The sequence below is a fragment of the Hoplias malabaricus genome, chromosome 9, assembly GCF_029633855.1.
Source record: "Hoplias malabaricus isolate fHopMal1 chromosome 9, fHopMal1.hap1, whole genome shotgun sequence".
NCBI lineage: Eukaryota > Metazoa > Chordata > Actinopteri > Characiformes > Erythrinidae > Hoplias > Hoplias malabaricus.
In genome coordinates, this window is record NC_089808.1 from 4,088,116 (window position 1) to 4,108,755 (window position 20,640).

At 41.7% G+C, this 20,640-nt stretch overlaps 2 protein-coding genes across 3 annotated transcripts; one reads left to right on the top strand and one right to left on the bottom strand.

The window, feature by feature from the left end:
- Positions 1-8,940: 8,940 nt before the first annotated feature.
- Positions 8,941-10,337, top strand: msmp1 (microseminoprotein, prostate associated 1). Its single transcript, XM_066680465.1, has 3 exons — positions 8,941-9,076; positions 9,553-9,658; positions 10,169-10,337. Exons 1-3 carry the CDS (start codon positions 8,980-8,982, stop codon positions 10,335-10,337), a joined length of 372 nt encoding a protein of 123 aa, XP_066536562.1. The 5' UTR covers positions 8,941-8,979.
- A 1,035-nt stretch (positions 10,338-11,372) lies between these two features.
- On the bottom strand, positions 11,373-20,579 carry rgp1 (GP1 homolog, RAB6A GEF complex partner 1). Of its 2 annotated transcripts, XM_066681680.1 has the most exons (10): positions 20,466-20,579; positions 19,807-19,918; positions 18,082-18,197; positions 17,448-17,581; positions 15,700-15,783; positions 15,304-15,453; positions 14,836-14,982; positions 14,525-14,652; positions 13,199-13,376; positions 11,373-11,921 (listed from the first exon to the last, which is right to left on the bottom strand). In XM_066681680.1, the coding sequence occupies exons 3-10, from the start codon at positions 18,195-18,197 to the stop codon at positions 11,698-11,700; spliced, it is 1,161 nt and encodes a 386-aa protein (XP_066537777.1). In that variant the 5' UTR covers positions 19,807-19,918; positions 20,466-20,579; the 3' UTR covers positions 11,373-11,697. The 2 variants fall into 2 exon arrangements, with proteins under 2 accessions (XP_066537777.1, XP_066537775.1); XM_066681678.1 differs by lacking the exon at positions 20,466-20,579 and having other exon boundaries at positions 19,807-20,415.
- Between the last annotated feature and the right edge of the window lie 61 nt (positions 20,580-20,640).

Here is a 20,640-nt window from a genome sequence, read left to right on the forward strand (position 1 = left end):
TCTGGGTGAACGTCTGGACGGAAAGTGAAGAGGGACAAACTTCATAGAAAAAGAAAACTACGGCAAACGCCTATTTGTATCAGGTTTGGTTCTTAGTGAATTGGACGTGTATTTAAGAACTGTTGAAAATGTGTATGGATTTATGAAAGATTAATAATATTTTTGTATTAATACAATATTATTTTGCTGTTTTATTATACCATCACACATTACAATAAAATTACACACAAATCACCACGTAAAACTACACAAAAATGAGTACATATAAATACATCTAAAAGTTGCACATAAACATTTAGTACTCTGGTAAGAAGAAACAAAAACAGAATTTGGCAATAATACAGTTTGAAAAATTTTAATTAAGTTTAAATTTATAGTTTATATAAGTTTATATTTGGGCTGTGTGAACCTACAGTTTATGGAGGACCAAACCTTCCAAAAGTAAAATAAATAAATAAATAAATAAATACAAGTGGAATTAAAAAAGAAAACAAGAAGTGAGGAATATAAAAATAAAATCAAATGAATTAATTAATACTTAATTGATTAATATGGGATATAAAACCAATAAATACATTTTGTGCATATACTCAGTATATTTATTTCTGGAATATATATATATAAATGACTTTTTTATAATTATATTTTTGTTTAATGTACTTATCCATTTATTTATTAAATTTATTCATTTTCTATATAGTCATATGCTAATGAAGGGCCATGTTTTTCACCTTCAGGCTTAGCAATCAACTCCAGAACAGAGCAGTAGAGTCTAATAGAAGTGTCTGAGAGCACAAATGTCAGGGTGAAGGTTGGTGTTGGATGAGAAAGGCAGCTGCTCGACCTCAATGAAATGGAGTAATATCTGTCATGTGGCATTTATGTCCTTGGAGTTCGCCCAGCTACAGTTTGCATGACATCGCATTGCAAGACATGTACAATTGATCTATGGCATCAGGCATCGATACACCAATAAGAATGTTTAGACTCAGTAACATTGATGGACAGCCCCCTTATTATTATATAAGAGCAAGGAAAATGGAAACATAAATAGTTATAGAAATAAATTCATGCATTGTCTGTAACAGCTTATCCAGTTCACAGTCACGGTGGGTCCGGAGCCTACCCGGAATCATTAGGCACAAGGCAGGAACTCACCCTGGAGAACGCACCAGTCAATAAGGCAACACAGACACACACACACACTTTTGAGTTGCCAATCCAACTATCAATGTGTGTTTTTGGACCATGGGATGAAACTGGAGCACCTGGAGGAAACCTGCGCAGACACAGGGAGAACACACCACACTCCTCACAGACAGTCACCCAGAGGAAACCCACGCAGACACAGGGAGAACACACCACACTCCTCACAGACAGTCACCCAGAGGAAACCCACGCAGACACAGGGAGAACACACCACACTCCTCACAGACAGTCACCCGGAGGAAACCCACGCAGACACAGGGAGAACACACCACACTCCTCACAGACAGTCACCCGGAGGAAACCCACGCAGACACAGGGAGAACACACCACACTCCTCACAGACAGACGTTATGTATTTTTATATTTATTATCATTATTATGGAAGAAATTCACCGCGACCCTGAAATGGAGAAGCGGAGAAGAAAATGATGATGATGATGATGATGGAAGAAATTAATTTAATTGAGTCATTTATTAATTAATTTATTTATTTATTTTTAATTACTGGGGAATTCCATCAGAGAAGGGCACAAATACATCAAAAAGTATCTTGTTACAAATTGCCAGTTGCTCATCAAATGGTTGAAGGTACAAAATTGTATGTGATACTGGTTTTATGATCATTTGTAATTTGATAATACAAACTAATCAAATATTTATTTGCCTTAGCATGATCCTGATCTTAGAGGTTATAGAAAAGATCGTGTCACTGCGCTGAGAATGATTTACCATCCATTGGTGGTTTTATGAAGCGTTCTGACCACTGAACTGCAAGGTAAAGGGGGGCAAACAAAGCACGCAGAGCAGAGTCTGTAACTGTAGAGCTAAAGTGCTCCTGTGTTGTCAGTTTGGTGAAGGAACTGAGAGAAATACAGTGAATATAGAAACAAGGAGGTGGTCTTAATGTATAATTGCTGGTTTTTAGTGTCATTCATATGTACAGATTTTTTACACTCCTCCAAAAATTACTTCACTTGATCCCTGGCAGGCTCCATGATGCAGATAAGGCTTATCCTTCTAATTGTTTTGTCAGAGCTGAAGCTTAGCGATAAAAATGTGTCTAATATAAAAATAAAATAGATGGATGAATCAGTGAAACACAAATACAAGTATTTCAAGTGTTTTGTTACCAATTTCACAAATTATTCATTCATTCATTATCTGTATCCATCCATCCATCCATTATCTGTAACCGCTTATCCAATTTAGGGTCGCGGGGGGTCCAGAGCCTACCTAAAATCATTGGGCACAAGGCAGGAATACACCCTGGAGGGGGCGCCAGTCCTTCACAGGGCAACACATCTACACACACCCACCCACCTACGGACACTTTTGAGTTGCCAATCCACCTACCAACGTGTGTTTTTGGACTGTGGGAGGAAACCAGAGCACCTGGAGGAAACCCACGCAGACACAGGGAGAACACACCACACTCCTCACAGACAGTCACCTGGAGGAAACCCACACAGACACAGGGAGAACACACCACTTTTCTCACAGACAGTCACCCGGAGCGGGAATCGAACCCACAACCTCCAGGTCCCTGGAGCTGTGTGACTGCGACACCAACCTGCTGCGCCACCGTGCCACCTTTCACAAATTATACCATTCTCATATGTAATTATACATGTCAATACATTTAACTGATATACTGCTCATATCTGTCATCAAACCGAAATGGTAAACTAAAATAGAATGATATAACTGGACATTGCAGTTAAATACTATTCTCTTATCAACATCTCATGACAACTGTATACCTAAGCATTTTAAATTTGGTAGACCTTTGGGCAAATGTGTTGCCATGGTGTTGTCAGCATCTTGTTTCACGGCTGCAAGGATGTCCCACACTTTACTCAAATACTGAAACCCTCCATTCCTAAAACAAAAATATTAAGTGACTCTGTAATACGTCGAGATCAAAGATGGGCTGATTTGGGCAAGACCTCTTTCAGATCACTGACCTTTGATCAGTTTTAGCAATGCAAGAACATTTTTGGGCTTTAGTAATCATGATTTCTTGACAGTTTTGGCTGCACAGTCGATTATTGATCAGTGTACACAGGTACACAGGTACATCATCTATCAATACTGCATGCAAAATGTACGATTCACCTTTATGTTCGAGGGAAGAAGAAGGACCAAGCCAATGAAACTAGCAGAAGAACTCAGTGTTCCTTCATTTAATTCACATTTTTTAGAAACAGTTTGGGTTCAGCTTGATCAGTGCCCAGTTACAAATACAGAACTCACTCTTCCCTGCTATGTGCTGGCCTGAGGTTATATAACACTGTGTGATGAGTCAGTGTCCACACCAGCGCCGTACCTCGCTCCATTGCATGTTCTTCTTAGTTTAAGAGCTGTTTAAGAGGACAAGGACAATTGCCCTTCCACATTCCCAGCTAGCGCTCTGGCCTTTCTCCCTGACACAAACACACATTCCTGGGGCTTGATGCTGCGGCACTATGTGGGGTTCTCTTGGCAGTCAATGGCCAAAGGTAGAAAATGAGCTTTACGCTGTGCACGAACATCAGTCCAATGTTTCAATGTTCCACTTTGGAGCATTTCTAAGATCTGCATTGATTTGTCAAGAGCTGTGATGCATATTTTATACATTTCTGTTAGATTTGTGAGGTCATCACCATTGATGTATGTAGAACCTGGATAAGACATTCAAAAAGATTCATTCCGTGCTGCATGATGTGTCCGTACCAGCCTTGCATCCTTCATCTTCTCTTGGATAGAGGTGATACTCAGGCATTTCCGGACGTACTTGTTGTTGATGTGGTCCCACCTCATTAGCTCCACTGAAGCATGGGCATCTCCATGACATGGAGGATTTGCTCATGTTTTACAGACATTAGCCAGCACTCTGTGCCATTTTGGCCTTAAGGTGGTCAGGCACATGGTGGCCACAGAGTACCCCTGTGACTTGTCACCATCTCTGCCATTCTTCACTTACTCAAACTCGGACACTGGGAAGGGTGTTGCCATCACTGCTTATGATGGAGCCATGGTATCCATGTCTTCACTACCTATGCAGATGGTGCCGTCATTCCGGGGCCGCATTCCATGTATTATGTCTTCTTGGTGTTGAGGCGCATGCCGTAATCATCCAGACAGGTCCTCCATTGCTGGATTTGCTGTTGTGAGCCCCCACAGGTGTCATTCGTGAGGAAGACATTGTCTGTGACTATGGGTGGGGCACTTGAAGATCGGCCAGGACCAATGCAGTCAATGCAGAGGATAAACAGGAGTGGTGAAATGGCGTGATGTTTACTGACATAAATACTTAATTCTGGGACCATTCTAATGAAGTTACAGGCATTTGCTCGTAATCTACTGTGTGGCGCTGTTTGTACGAAACGTTTTGGAAATGCACATAATATTGTGCAAATATAAATGATGATACGAGGAGAAATGCTCCAAAGCACCTGACATCTAATGTTTACAGATGTGGAAACAGTAACTGCCTGGCTTCTCTAAACATCTCAAAGCAGGTTCAGAGGTGTAAGAGCATTTGAATATTCTGGGATTTTTTTCAGGTCCTGACTGTACCGTTAGTGAACTTAATTTAGTTCTTTCTTTAATTTCCTGTAACCAGTTTATCCTCTTCAGAGTTATGGAGGGTTAAGAGCTTACCTGAATTCATTGGGTATAATGCAGGAACACACCCTGTACAGGACGCCACAGGGCATCACACACTCATACATTCACTCACACCAATGGACAATTTTTGAATAACTAAGCCACATACCATCATGTGTTTTTTGAGTTGTGGGAAGAAACCAGAGACAGGGAGAACATGCCAAACTCCTCAGAGACCGTGACCCGAGCAGGGATTGAACCCACAACCCTCGAACCCTGGAGCTATGTGACAGTGACGTTACCTGTTGTGCCACCATGCCATTCAGCAAACTCCTGGAGCATTAGGGTATCTACATCCCCATTGCTGTAGCATTAAAACAGAGTAATGGTGCTTAATGAAATACATTTGAAATGATTTAAGGGGGTATTTGTGATACCAGTACTAATTCATTCATTCATTCATTCATTCATTATCTGTAACCCTTATCCAGTTCAGGGTCGCGGTGGGTCCAGAGCCTACCTGGAATCATTGGGCGCAAGGCAGGAATACACCCTGGAGGGGGCGCCAGTCCTTCACAGGGCAACACACACATTCACACACTCACTCACACACTCACACCTACAGACACCTTTGAGTCGCCAATCCACCTACCAACGTGTGTTTCTGGACCGTGGGAGGAAACCGGAGCACCCGGAGGAAACCCACGCAGACACAGGGAGAACACACCACACTCCTCACAGTCACCCAGAACGTAAATCGCACCCACAACCTCCAGGTCCCTGGAGCTGTGTGACTGCTGCTACATATCAACACATCCCAAAATAACAAAAATCGGAGACATTGCAGTACAAAATGAGTATTAAACTTTCACTGAACATATGTAGCCTGTTAAATTTTAATTATCCTCTTTTTGCTGATCCCCAAGGGGCTGTGATTTTTGCCTTTTTATCTTTTTGTTTCTTTCTCCAATGCTGCACAGGTATTTGATGTGTAAAGTTGTCTAATAATGTATTCCTGGTGTCAGAAACAAAACACATACGGGAATATAATTACCAAATCCATTGCATTAGTAGGTAGTTTCACTGTCACACAGTTCCAGGGTCCTGGGGTTGTTGGTTTGAGCCCTGCTCCAGGTGAATGTCTGTGAGGAGAATGATGTGTTCTCCCTGTGTCTGCGTGGGTTTCCTCCGGGTGACTGTCTGTGAGGAGAATGATGTGTTCTCCCTGTGTCTGCGTGGGTTTCCTCCGGGTGACTGTCTGTGAGGACAGTGTTGTGTTCTCCCTGTGTCTGTGTGGGTTTCCTCCGGGTGACTGTCTGTGAGGAGTGTGGTGTGTTCTTCCTGTGTTTGCGTGGGTTTCCTCCGGGTGCTCCGGTTTCCTCCCACAGTCCAAAAACACACGTTGGTAGGTGGATTGGCGACTCAAAAGTGTCTGTAGGTGTGAGTGTGTGTGTGTGTGTGTGTGTGTGTTGCCCTGTGAAGGACTGGCGTCCCCTCCAGGGTGTATTCTTGCCTTGCGCCCAATGATTCCAGGTAGGCTCTGGACTCAACATGACCCTGAACTGGATAAGGGTTACAGACAATGAATGAATGTATGAATGAATGAATGATATGTAGAAGTGTGTGTTTTGTCTGTCAGATGGGGATAGAAAAATGTAACGTCTTTGAACAGGACTCATTTCCCTCATTCAAGGTCTTTTTAGTGAAGCTAGGTGTTGAATGTGATGGGTTTGTGTTTATGTTTATGTCCTGAAGAGAAAGGATGGGAGGACATGGGTTTGTGTATGTATGGAACAACAATGCTTGGAATGTAATGCTTTTTGAGTCAGAACCAAACATTACATGCTCACCCTCACATTAGCTCATCTCTCATCCCCTTCACTATCAAGGTGGAAAAAATTGTGATAGGAGAAACAGGCCTTTTCTTTAAGGGACCCAGGGGCCTCACATTTCTGTGTTTGGAGCATGCATGGCCTTGTCACCCCCACAGTAGTTTGAGAGGTGTTGAAAGCTCTTGCTGTGTCAGGCGAGTGTGCTGCTGCTTACTGACTGGATGACATCCCACAGGGTGGACAGAGTGACTCACTGCCCCTCGGCCCCTACACACTTTCTCTGAGGAGCTCCAGCCCCAGGACTCTCGGCAGAACGTACCCTCTTCACCTCCTCATTACGAGGCTGTGGAGAAAGCTGAACACAAAATAAACTGTGGACTAAAGATCTTAAAGGAACTAAACCAAAAAATATGTTCTTTCAATTTTGTTTATACTGTGTGCTTATGAAGTAAGTCTTAAACAACCTCATGTAGTTTTCTTCCAGATGCATAAAAGACTATTTAACTATTTTTAAAATTAATTCTCTTTTCCCAGTATATAGACTCTATGGGCACTACATTATGTGGACACCTGCTTATCCAGCATTTCTTCTTCTGAAATTATTAATATTAATATGAATGCTGCTGCAGTAAAATTACATTGACAATTAGTACTGGGGGTGAAGCAGGTAGGTGTCGCAGTCACACAGCTCCAGGGGCTTGGAGGTTGTGGGTTCGATTCCCGCTCCAAATGACTGTCTGTGAGGAGTGTGGTGTGTTCTCCCTGTGTCTGCGTGGGTTTCCTCCGGGTGACTGTCTGTGAGGAGTGTGGTGTGTTCTCCCTGTGTCTGCGTGGGTTTCCTCCGGGTGACTGTTTGTGAGGAGTGTGGTGTGTTCTCCCTGTGTCTGCGTGGGTTTCCTCCGGGTGACTGTCTGTGAGGAGAGTGGTGTGTTCTCTCTGTGTCTGCGTGGGTTTCCTCCAGGTGACTGTCTGTGAGGAGTGTGGTGTGTTCTCCCTGTGTCTGCGTGGGTTTCCTCCGGGTGACTGTCTGTGAGGAGTGTGGTGTGTTCTCCATGTGTCTGCGTGGGTTTCCTCCGGATGACTGTCTGTGAGGAGTGTGGTGTGTTCTCCCTGTGTCTGCGTGGGTTTCCTCCGGGTGACTGTCTGTGAGGAGTGTGGTGTGTTCTCCTTGTGTCTGCGTGGGTTTCCTCCGGGTGACTGTCTGTGAGGAGTTTTGTTTGTTCTCTTCGTGTCTGTGTGTGCGGTTTCCTTCCGCAGTCCAAAAAAAAAAAAACCCACACTGGTAGGTGGACTGCCTAGTGTGTGTTGCTTTGCGATGGATTGGTGCCCTCTCCAGAATGTGTGTCCCCTCCTTGTGCGCAGTGATTCCGAATAGGCTCCATACTCCCACCGTGACCCTGAACTGGATAAGTAAATGTGTTTAAAGGACAGAGTGAACTGCTTCAGAATAAGGCAAGACCAGCATTTATTTTAGCTTGGTAAACCCCTTCCAGTTGATGCAAAACCACAAATAAAACATACCTAATTTATGTATAACATTTTGAAATAAAAACTTTGGATGGGAGATGTATGTACTCCCAAGAACACACACAAACACACCTGCAGCAGTGGGGCAGTTAAAGCCAATTTCTTTCAAACTTCTTCTTCACTTTATGGGCTTCCCTTATCCAAACATCCAGCGAAGCCTCAGCTGGACCAGGCCCATGTGAGGTCACAACATGGAGACACATCCATAACATCGTCATTATAGTATAACTACATGGAAACAGATGACGCTCTGTCCATCCAGAGGGTCATGAAGGAAACCTATATCTGTGTGCCTGAGGTGAACCTAGTTATGTCTCTGCGACTCTGTTAATGTAAAGTTGACCATCATCAGGAGCAATACTTAACACAGAATCATCAGAGTTTAACGCACCAGGTGACAAGTATATTAGGTGTTAAGGCATCAGTAATGTTGATGTGATGGCCTAGGATGTGTAAAAGGATGGTCGTTGTTGGCTACGCCATCTTCTCCCCCTCAGTCTCACCTCTCTCCACATGCTCACCTCTCCCTCCTTTCCCTTGCTCTTAGTCATCTCAGGATGTGTCAGTATTTCTATCGTTTTTCAAGGTCATGCCCAGTGGAGCGGAGAATGGCAATCTCCGGAGAAACAGATCAAATGGTGCCAAGCCACAGCCTTTTTCCTCTACAAACCCCCAAAAACAAACCTGCCCTCCCCCAGAGCTACGCCGTGAGCTGGGGGCAAATCCCTCCCAACCTGGCTTTATAAAAGTCTGGAGAATATACATGAGGCGCGTAAACTGAGAGCGGGATTCAGAGAACAAGTGATAGAGGAAGAGAGAAGAGATGGCAGGACAGCGGACCGTGATGATAATCTTGATTGGGGTCTCGCTCTGGGCCATGTGTTCAGCAGCTCCAATGGAATGCCACTTCAACTCACAAGGTAAGATCAATTTCTTCAAGTGTCATATATAAAAACAATATCATACCTAAATATAATCCAAAGTACGGGCATCAAACTCTGGTGCTGGAGAGTTAGAATCCAACACCATTTATGTTTTTGCTCAAACTCACCTTAAATTATTAGAAAACAAGACATTCCAGGGTCAAAGTCTGACTTCTGAATAATACGGATACATTACTTTCTCCCATTCCTCAAAACCACCACCATCCAATTACTTCGAAGTAGGGAGTGGAAACTAGGATTAGGCTAATACGTTATGCTAACAGCATTTGGGAATAGATCTGAAGCAGTGGCACATGAGCCTAAGATGACCATTCCCAGTGCCTAGTGTCAGCAAAAGGGGTATAAGACCTTAGGCATTGGAATAATGAATAATGTACCTATGAAGTTGTGCTACCAACTGTCTGCTGAAAGAGGCATGTGTGGTAAAAGTCTGCATCTCTGTTGCTCCACAGCTCTGTGTAAGTATGAGGGGAGACTCTATTCTATGGGAGATACGTGGATGGAAGGCTGTCTGCAGTGCACCTGTCTACATCCAGTCGGAGTTGGATGCTGTGAAACGTCAGTGATCATTATCCCTTCTATTCCAGCAATGATAATACTGACTACAAGCCAGTTACTGTATAAGTACATGCTAACAGTTCTCTGCTGACACATGTGCTTTTTGGAAATGCCATCTTAACATCTTAGCAGATTAGAGGACAGCCCTGTAAAATACTACAATGACTGAGTCATTTCTGGTTATTTGTCTCATGTGAACACCATTTTTCAAACATGAGACCCACACCTCCTGCAGATTCCTAGAAATAGTCAAATAGCTGGTTTAAACGGTCATCTATTATGACCAGCATGTCACTATCCAAATCAAAACATATCTGTACTATCAGAGCAAAACATTGTCTCTTTGGGAAGCAGTTGTATATACTGTGTATATACAGTGTTTTCGACCAATAAAAATACTCCAAATTTACAAATCAATGAATCACACTACCTTACTAGTGATAGTTATCAAACACCTATTTCAACAATGGCTCAACTCACAGTGCTAAATCTGCTGTCCTTCATTTGCAGTGTTCACTGGCCTGTGGACTTCCCTCCTTGGTGTGAAGTTCGTGTTGAGTCTCCGGTCTGTAAAGTGACCCTGGTTTTAACCTCTGACCCCCGGCTTCCCTGTATCCCTGGAGAGGGGAACAGTTTGGACCCCAGCCATGGAGTTATGAACATGAAGCTAGCAGGCTAACAAGGCCACAAAGTAGTGGGTCAATTGCTATTTTTTCCACAATAAGCTTAGCATCTAGTTTCACTTCCTCTATCTGTAAGAATGTTACATTAAAATTAATTTACCTTTATTATACAATGAATGATACATAGCTTTTCTCTGGGTCTATTTTTACTGCGCATGTTCGTAAACCGTACTGCTTTTATGACTTTGGCTCTGGTGCGATTAAAGGTTCTCTACAGCAGGGATTAGAACATGATTGAAAATCCTAAGTGGTTATTTTTCTCATTGTGCAGTGTTATATGTTTATATTGGGTGCATTTAAAAAGGACACAGTTAAGGATGTGTATGAGTGAGTTTCAAGTCAGTGCGATGTGAGGTTTTGATTCTGAAAAAACATAGCTTGCTCTGGTTAGAGCTAATTCAGCTGATTTGCAGTCCCACTGATTTACCAATATTTAGGGTATTTTCTTTTAGATGGATGTTTTTGTTACCTGCCAACAAGATCTGATTGGCCACTTGACTGCCAATAAGTATGCATGTCCAGAAAATAAATTCCCTGCTTTTTTCCCCCCCAAGATGATGATGGTAGCTGACCACGTTTAACCATTTTAGACCAGCTACAAACTAAAGTTGGCCTTAATTTGATTTTTCAGTGAAGCAGAAATAATGCAGCTGTTTCAGTTTTAAAATGTTTTTTTTTTCCCCTTTAAAACTAAGATTAAAATTTTAAGATTTAAAATTAAGTTGTAGGATTCTCTCTTTGTAGGGTTTTTTTTTTATTTACAAATCTTAAAGCAGCATACATACCCTGTTAATATGCACCTTTGGAGATATTATTCTCCCTTATTATTAATTATATTTCATGTTTGTCAGCACACAAAGCAATGTTGTGGTTCCTATGTCTATATAACAACGCACTATTGTAAATAATTGCAGTTTTGCACTTGTTAAACATGTATTTGATTCTAATGTTCCTTACTACATTTCTGTGATTAAAACACGAGGAAAATAAATCATATTCATGTAAAGAAAAGTCATATGTATTCCTCTGCAATTACACAATTTTATTTTGCCACTGTAAAAGTTCCAAACACTAGTTAGAAACACAGAAAAACATACAATTTCCATAAAAAAAGAGCAGCTCACCAGGCAAGACGTAATGTAAAACGTTATATATTAGCAGGTCGAAAATTACAATAAATATGGAAAATAAAGACTTGGGGTGGTCATGTCTGAAATGTTAAAAACATTTATCACAGGCTGACAAATACATATATATTCATTGCACTGCAAAAGATAAAAAAATAAAACAACCAGAAAGACTATGATGCTGGCTTTTGATCTGGAATAGCACGCAAGAACCACACACACTTTCAACTCAGATAGTGATGCTGTTGGTCCCAGTAAACTGTGAAACATATGAAGATAGTGCAGGATTGGTAGGTAGCACTTTGATTGGAAGATCCCAACTGAAAGTGTCTACATCCACATGCTCTGTCCCAGTCCATACTGTTACTTCGGACTGGTTCTGAAGAACAGTGGGTAACTCCACTGGCTCCCTTGCTGTGACGAATTCAAAATGCAGACGCCATCTTAGTGCCACTAAACAGAGAAAAAAAAAAAAAAAAAAAAACATTCACTAAAGTTTGGTGATTCTCATAGAGGTATCATGTCCAGTATGTTTTACAGTAACTACAGTAAGTAAGGAGCAACAGTCCTTGACATGCTGTAAAGAGTTAACAGGCAATTACTTCAGTGCCTATAAAAATATATTAAAATATATACAGAAGGTCCTCAGGTTACGTCAGTCTCGAGTTACGATGTTTCGTGGTTACGACACATCTCCCATTTACTGTATAAAGCCTTGTTTGGACTTCAGTGGTTTTGCGTCGTAACGTGAACTTCGTGTTTGGTGTGCGCGGCGCGGTGGAAGAATACACGGTTACGCGGCTCGGGACCGAGGAGGATAGGTGTTAGGATAGGATGAGTGCTTACAGTATGTTATTTACGTACAGTACGTACGTATGTTCCGACTTACACCAAAAATCGGTTTACGACGCGACGTAGGAACGGATCAACGTTGTAAGTCGAGGACGCCCTGTATATATATAGAATTTCAAAGTATTATTATAGTGAAGGAGGCAACCAAGACACCTATTATTATTATTATTATTATTATTATGTGATGTGAGAGACTCTGCATACGATAACTGTTGCCTGGGTTCTTCACTAGTCCAAGCTTCAAAGTGGTAAAACAGAAAAAGTGGTAAAAGAGAAACCACTGAGGAAGAAAACTCAAATCTAAACTACATTTCACCCAAAGGCATTTGAGACTCCAAGGTCAACTGGAAGAGGGCGCATGCCTGATTTTAACCCATCCACACAGACTCGGTGCTGTGATTGTGGCCAAAAATGCATCTTCTGGATACTTAATAAATCTTTTACTTTTTTTTAATATACATATATTTGTCAAATTAGCCAAAATATATTGACCAAGATTCCATTTAGAAAAGCAACAAAGCAGGCAAACATCCAAGAGATTGAATACTTCTTACAGGCTCTGTACCCCTTCAAATGTAATGTACCTCTTCTCTAAATCAAGCTGTCTTTACAGTTATTATAGAACCGTATTCGATGTACTTTGTATGATTAACATTCTGATAATTACAGCCACTGGGCAAAGTTACAAAAACAAGAAAGAACGAGAAAGAAATCCTTTAGTGATTAAGTTACAGACACAGGCATAAATCAGGTCCAAAAACAACATACTCGGCTAATTCCAAAGCTTAATTGCAGCGTGTAAAGCCGATTCCACGAAACAAAGCCGTTTAAATATTCAGTTAATTAAAAAAGAAAGGGTACCCTTGAAGTGTACTGACCAATGTCTGTGCTGAAGCCAGGTGTCACATTGAGGGGAATAGGTAAGGAGAAGTGGCTGGAGGCCGTGTGGAGACAAGACTCTAGGTGCCGCCCATGACCTGTAACGCTTACAGCCTGACCCGGCCGACGCTGGTACTGCTCATGGACCTCCTCCTCACTCTGAAGACTCACCGAGTACTAACATCACACACAAAGGATTAGAGTGCATAGCTATGTATAAGAATAAACATACACATACTACACAATTTCCAAATGCTTTAAAATTTTACAGTAGGATTGTGTACCATATACGTTCAATAAGATGGATGAAAGTTTATTAGGGAAAGATTATAATTCGTTTATCCTCACTTCCCCAAATATACGAGTGGATACTAATGTCTCAATTTTAGAACAACACTCATCAAATTTGATTTGCTGGAAATGGATGTGATTTAAACTTTAAGCATCTGAAATATTTAGGAGCAGATGTATATACCTCTTTGAATAATATTGCCAATAAAAAGTTTTAAGGTGTTTTCAGACTGATTAAATCTGATACGCTTAACTGGACAAAACTCCCTACTTCTCCACAGGCCAGGATTATGGTGGTGATAATGAATATTCTTCTTAGATTAAACTTTATCTATATGATACCCCTATCTCCACCCACCGAACACTGGGGTGCACTTACACATTCATTCATTCATTCATTATCTGTAACCCTTATCCATTTCAGGGTCGCAGTGGGTCCAGAGCCTACCTGGAATCATTGGGCACAAGGCAGGAATACACCCTGGAGGGGGCGCCAGTCCTTCACAGTGCAACACACACACTCACACATTCACTCACACACTCACACCTACGGACACTTTTGAGTCTCCAATCCACCTACCAACGTGTGTTTTTGGACTGTGGGAGGAAACAGAAGCACCCGGAGGAAACCCATGCGGACACAGGGAGAACACACCAACTCCTCACAGACAGTCACCCGGAGGAAACCCACGCAGACACAGGGAGAACACAAAACACTCCTCACAGACAGTCACCGGAGTGGGAATCAAACCCACTCGATGGGTGAATTTCTGGAAGCCCCATATAAATTTCAAGATCTAATTTTTTGTGACGTTTCTATTAAATATTGCAAGTTACAATCTGGATCTATAGTATCACATCTCATACTAACCTGGCGAACAGTTACTAGGCAAACAGGCTCTAGAATTCATGAATTCTATATTAATATTCAAGATGAAATGTATATTTAAAAAGGAATATTAAAAAAAAAAAACACCTCAGGAGTACTAGGTAGCAACAAAGACAAAGAAGAAAGGTTTCCATTTGTTTTGTACCTGTAAACACGGGATGTCCCCCTCTGAGAAGGTAAATGTTCCAATAATGTCTTCTCCTAGCCTGTATACAGTCTTAAAGATACAGAATTTGGCCACCTTCCCTCTCATGTTTGTAATATTAAACAGATCTGTGAATGAAGGAAACCTAAATTATACAATAAATTCAGGCATGCTGAGATCACAAGCGAACTGTGATTAACAGTAAACAAACTGTGATGTAGATGTAGTTGGGAAAAAAGCGATAAGACACTAAACAAAACACTCAAACTGAAAACAACAGTTAAAGGAACAATGCTTACTAATACACTCACGTGGATAGCGGCGTGACGTGGTGATCATCAGCATGTCTAGTGCTTGCTCCAGTGTTCTTGTGTCTCTCCTCCCTCCTTCCTCTTCCTCTAAAAAAGGGTTTGAAGGGGCTACTTCCTCATCTTGTGGGAAAGGGGGCTCTGGCATCCCTATAATGCACACAATCCATGATGACGTTGTACTATGATCAAAGCACATGTGAAAAGCACAACTGGGTTCTCACCCAATACAAATAAACTCATTTTCCTCTGATATTAGACGTAATCCCAGTCATCTGTGTTTCTGCTGGGCGTTAGCAGGAAATAATTCGAACAATGCCTTTTATGTTTTGTACCGCAAAATTTATTTATTTATCAGACCACCACAGACTGCCCTTATTGCATTCATTACAGACCAGAAAACAAGTTCCCAGGGTACCGATGATGCTACTGTAAGCTAGTGATTAAGCTTTAGCAGGTAATAAGACCTACCATGCAGCACAAGCACTCTGAAGGGAACACGCAGCAGTTTGATAGGAGAGTTCACTCTCTGGCAGCCTATTGTTAACTTGTAGACATATTTCACAGCCTGACCACGAAAACTAGGAGGGCCATCTGTGGGGACAAGTTCACTGTAGGAATCTGTACAAAAAAAAAATAATAATAATAATAATTTGTAAGTTATATGCGAGTTATCAGTGAACATTCTGCATCAATTACTGTTCTTGTGTATTATAACACAATTTTATATATATATATATATATCTTATTTTATATCTAAGCATGTCAAATATTTGAGTTAGCTGTAGCTTACATCAAGCATAACATGTAAAAAATAAAAATAAATAAGTTGTCTAGTTCATTGTCCAGATTTAAACATTTGCCTACAGGTTTTACTCTCTCCAGGGTCCAGCCGGAGGTCACAGAACAGGATCTTTGGTGGAGTGTCCAACATACACTGACCTCGCTCTCCTAGTCAGGGAATGTGGAGAAGAAAATCATGGGTAAACCATCATTATTTAACAGGGGGAAAAAACACTATAACACACGTAAACCCCTGGGTGGCTGAGTCACATGCTGGACATTATTCCTTGAATAATGTTGAAATTGGAGCTTATTTATGAGTGGTGTCCTTAATACACATAAAATGCCCAATCTAATCCTTTTCACATGGTTACACAAAGTTCAAAATATCTGGACTTTTACCTGTGTTATAAACTGGGACAGTGTGAGGAAAGAATATTACATAGAAAAAAGTAACACAGAAATACAATTCTATTGAGATTTTTGCCAGTTAAAGAACAGCCAGTAATGACTGGACATAAAGAACATTAGCAAAAAAAAGGGGTATATGTTAAAGAAAGATTGAAAAATCACCCTGAAAACACTAAAAGGAAATGAGGAAATCTTCCCATTCTGACTTTAATTGTATTTATTAAGTGTTTAATATAAAAAATGCATCATGTTTTCAGACGGCTAATATTTCCACTGTAGTCATATGATGGTTAGCTGTTTGACTGCATTATGATCTAGTTTTCCAAATCCTGTATATTATGCGGGCGGCACAACAGGTAGGTGTCGCAGTCACACAGCTCCAGGGGCTTGGAGGTTGTGGGTTCGATTCCCGCTCCGGGTGACTGTCTGTGAGGAGTGAGGTGTGTTGTCCCTGTGTCTGCGTGGGTTTCCTCCGGGTGACTGTCTGTGAGGAGTGTGGTGTGTTCTCCCTGTGTCTGCGTGGGTTTCCTCCGGGTGACTGTCTGTGAGGAGTGAGGTGTGTTCTCCCTGTGTCTGTGTGGGTTTCCTCCGGGTGACTGTCTGTGAGGAGTGTGGTGTGTTCTCCCTGTGTCTGTGTTGGTTTCCTACGGGTGCTCTGGTTTCCTCCCACAGTCCAAAAACGCACGTTGGTAGGTGGATTGGCGACTCAGTGTCCGTAGGTGTGAGTGAATGTGTGTGTGTTGCCCTGTGAAGGACTGGCGCCCCCTCCAGGGTGTATTCCACCATTCCAGGGTGTATTATCCAGCTCTGGCTCTGTTCTGTAGTGTTGCTGCTTCTAAACTGCCTCCAAATATAACATTAACTATATGTTCACTTGGTCATTTCACTGACACTGTTTGTAGACCAGGCCACACGGTGAACTGTAAAATGATTGGACAGAGGTTGGGACACAGGCAGGACCTCAGAGGAAGGAGAATATACTGCTTCAGCAATGCTGTGAGAGGCAGCAGTGTTTTAGCTTAGTGTTTCCTTAATCTATGACCACACACCCTGCACATTTTATGACTAAGTACAGTAAATATCCTACAGATCGCTCCTTTAAGTTTAAATAATTTGCACACCACTGAATTCTGATTTTATTTTGCACAGTGTCCCAACTTTTCTAAAAATGGGGTAGGTAGAGAAGTAATAAATAGGTAATGGTGTAAGAAGTGTGTGTGTGTGTGTGTGTGTGAGAGAGAGAGAGAGAGAGAGAAAGAGAGACTTCTTTTTAAAGGTTATTAATTATTAATAAATACTCCTTAAAAAAAGAAAAGGGAATATGACATTGACATTGAATTGACATTTTTATATTAATTGGCCATAATCATGTCCTGAAAGATATGGTAGTGACACCACTTTAAGGTCAGTGCAGGTCTCACCTCTGCTGGGGATGAGTACAGTTTCACTCTCAGCTTGTACGTCCTGCTTGGTTCCTTGGCTGGGTAGAGCTACGCGGCTTTCACTAGCATGAAACTGGCAGTGGATCTGAGCACTGGCCCATGCAAGCATCTCACTAAGAATAAAGGAGACATGATAAGAGGCAGTAAGGTTATATTTTCCACTGCATGCATAAAGGGAAACATATAACCTGTTTGTTATAGACAATGTTTACAGTAGCTTGTACAGATCAAAAAAGTGCAGATTGGTCCCACAGTCATTGGTTGCTGCCTCTGACCATGAGTGGCAACTAGGACCTAGTACATAGCATTATAATAATGAGCATTTTGCATCTCTAAGGAACATTTTGAGTCTCTGACAGCTGGCAGCATGATGGAACAGGAACTGACCAGTAAATAGAAGCTGTCGCCTGCACACTGACTAGTTAGTGGCAGCTAGTGGGCATTGCCTTCTGCAAACTGCTGTCGTTGGCTGCTACTTTGTGCTGCCAATCAGAGCTTAAAATCTTACTGAGAGAGGACACAATATCTTCTACTTTAAAGCAGAGGTACTCAGCCTGAATCCTGGCAAGGGAAAGTCATGATACATACACCAAAATAAAAATGCAATGCCTACCTGCTTGCACTAGTAGAAAGGTGGGACATGGGGTTGGTGAAGGTGACGAGACACTCTAAAACCTCTCCAGCCAGAAATACTGGCCCCCGGGCCATGGAGGCCACCACCTCTATCATCTGAGGGGACAAATAGGCCATAATAACTTTAGAGCAAGAAAATGTTGGTACATATTAAGAATATGCAGTCATTCTGACTAAGTTAAAGCTTTTTAAAATGACTCTAACAAACTCTAGCTTCTCAAGTGGCCCAATTAACCAATATTATAACTGTTAATAAAACTTAATAACCAGATTTGTATAATCTGATTACAATTTGGAATCATTGGTCGCAAGACGGGAACAAACCCTGGAGGGGGCGCCAGTCCTTCACAGGGCAACACACACATTCACAAACACTTTCGAGTCACCAATCCACCTACCAACGTTTGTTTTTGGACTGCAGACACAGGGAGAACACACCACACTCCTCACAGGCAGTCACCCGGAGGAAACCCACGCAGACACGGGGAGAACACACCACACTCCTCACAGACAGTCGCCCGGAGGAAACCCACGCAGACACAGGGAGAACACACCACACTCCTCACAGGCAGTCACCCGGAGGAAACCCACGCAGACACGGGGAGAACACACCACACTCCTCACAGACAGTCGCCCGGAGGAAACCCACACAGACACAGAGAGAACACATCAAACTCCTCACAGACAGTCACCCGGAGGAAACCCACACAGACACAGAGAGAACACATCAAACTCCTCACAGACAGTCGCCCGGAGGAAACCCACGCAGACACAGGGAGAACACACCACACTCCTCACAGGCAGTCACCCGGAGCGGGACTCGAACCCACAACCTCCAGGTCCCTGGAGCTGTGTGACTGCGACACCTACCTGCTGTGCCACCGTGCCACCCACCACACAACCATTCATTTGTTAAATAATACCACGGTTTATTGTACATCTGGTATTTTGTAACCAAACCACCTCCACACGACTGAAATCATTCCCCTTTTTTGGAGCAAATCCCTTTACCTCAGAGCCACTTTCCACCAAACTTCACTGTGCCTAAATGACTGATGTAATGAACCTACGCCATGTTATGTGTAACTGCATGACGACACTGCGTAAACAAATCAGAATATCACTGTTATCATGATATTAATTTTTAAAATCATTTTAAAGGTTATGATTATGAAATATTATCTTGAATTATATGTTATGGCACAGCCCTAAGTGGTTGGAAATATTGCATTATTTTATTGTTATAAATTGTGATACTGTAATAAACAACATAATTTGCTAAACATGCTGTGGATAACAGCCACACATCACTTAGCAACTGCACTAATTAACAAGAGAACATCATTCTGCAGGCCTAGTTAGAGTTAGTGTAACAGCATGTGAGGATTTAAATAAATTTGATGACATTATTGTGGTCATGTTGGTAGTGTGAAAGTATTGGGATGTAGCCTATTTATAGAAAAATACCTAATGAACACGGATCAATTAAAATTAACTATTTTTCCTACATTCATTTTCCAATTAATCCGCTCCTTCGACAATACAGAAGCACCTTATAGTTGTATTAAAGGGTTTTAGTGTACAGCATACAATTCAACTACCACTGGCCTGTAGTAACCGAACCTCTCAGACCAAAGTTAACAAGCGACACAACACTACTGTCCAAAACTAACTCCGTATATATCACGTATAAAGAGTAAATTACCTTGGCCTTGGTTAAAGTAGAAATTCACTAGCTCCCGGTCTCCAGTGTTGAGATTTAACGCTTAAAATCAAAAAGGACTTGTTCGAGTCGACCGGCGAATACACCGAAGACCCTTAAAAACAAAACAAGCCGAGAGCTGGTTTAAAATACCGGCCAAACATAACACTTCCCCGAGTCACCTCTACTTCCGAACGACGGAGAATCTACTGGACACCGACAAATCGCTGCAGAAATAGTCTGACCACTCTTCAGGGGCAACCTTGCCTTCCTCGCTATTCTGTTCACATATATTTGATTACGAAAAAAAAACAAATACCATAAAAACAACGAAAGCTGGGAATCGATCTAAAAACTGAATCGATTCATCTACTTGTTATATTCAGAGAGTCGATTCAAACGATTTGGCTTTTATTATCTAAATAGCCTGTAATAAAAGTATCTGAAATAAAAAACACCATTCGACAGTTTACGCATACATTGCTGTTTTTCTACTGTTAACAATGTGTAAAACAGCAAATGGTAAAGTTAAGTTCAGTGCCAAATTAAATGAAAGCTCTCTACACCCCTTTAAGTGTTGACAGAGAAAGTTCGATACACATTATTGTTAATATAACATAAGACTAATTGTTGCTGTCTTTTTTATTTGTTTCATTCTGTACCATTTCTGGCCTCGTTTTTAATTTTGTCTTATCGACGTTTCTATTCAACGCTTATTCATAATTGTGTCGACTCCATAGTTTCTGGATCGGAGCGGCTCTGTGAACTCCGCGGTGTTTTATGGCTGGCCAACAGACACAGCCCCGTGGCACAAGTGACGCAGGAAGGAGTCGAAAC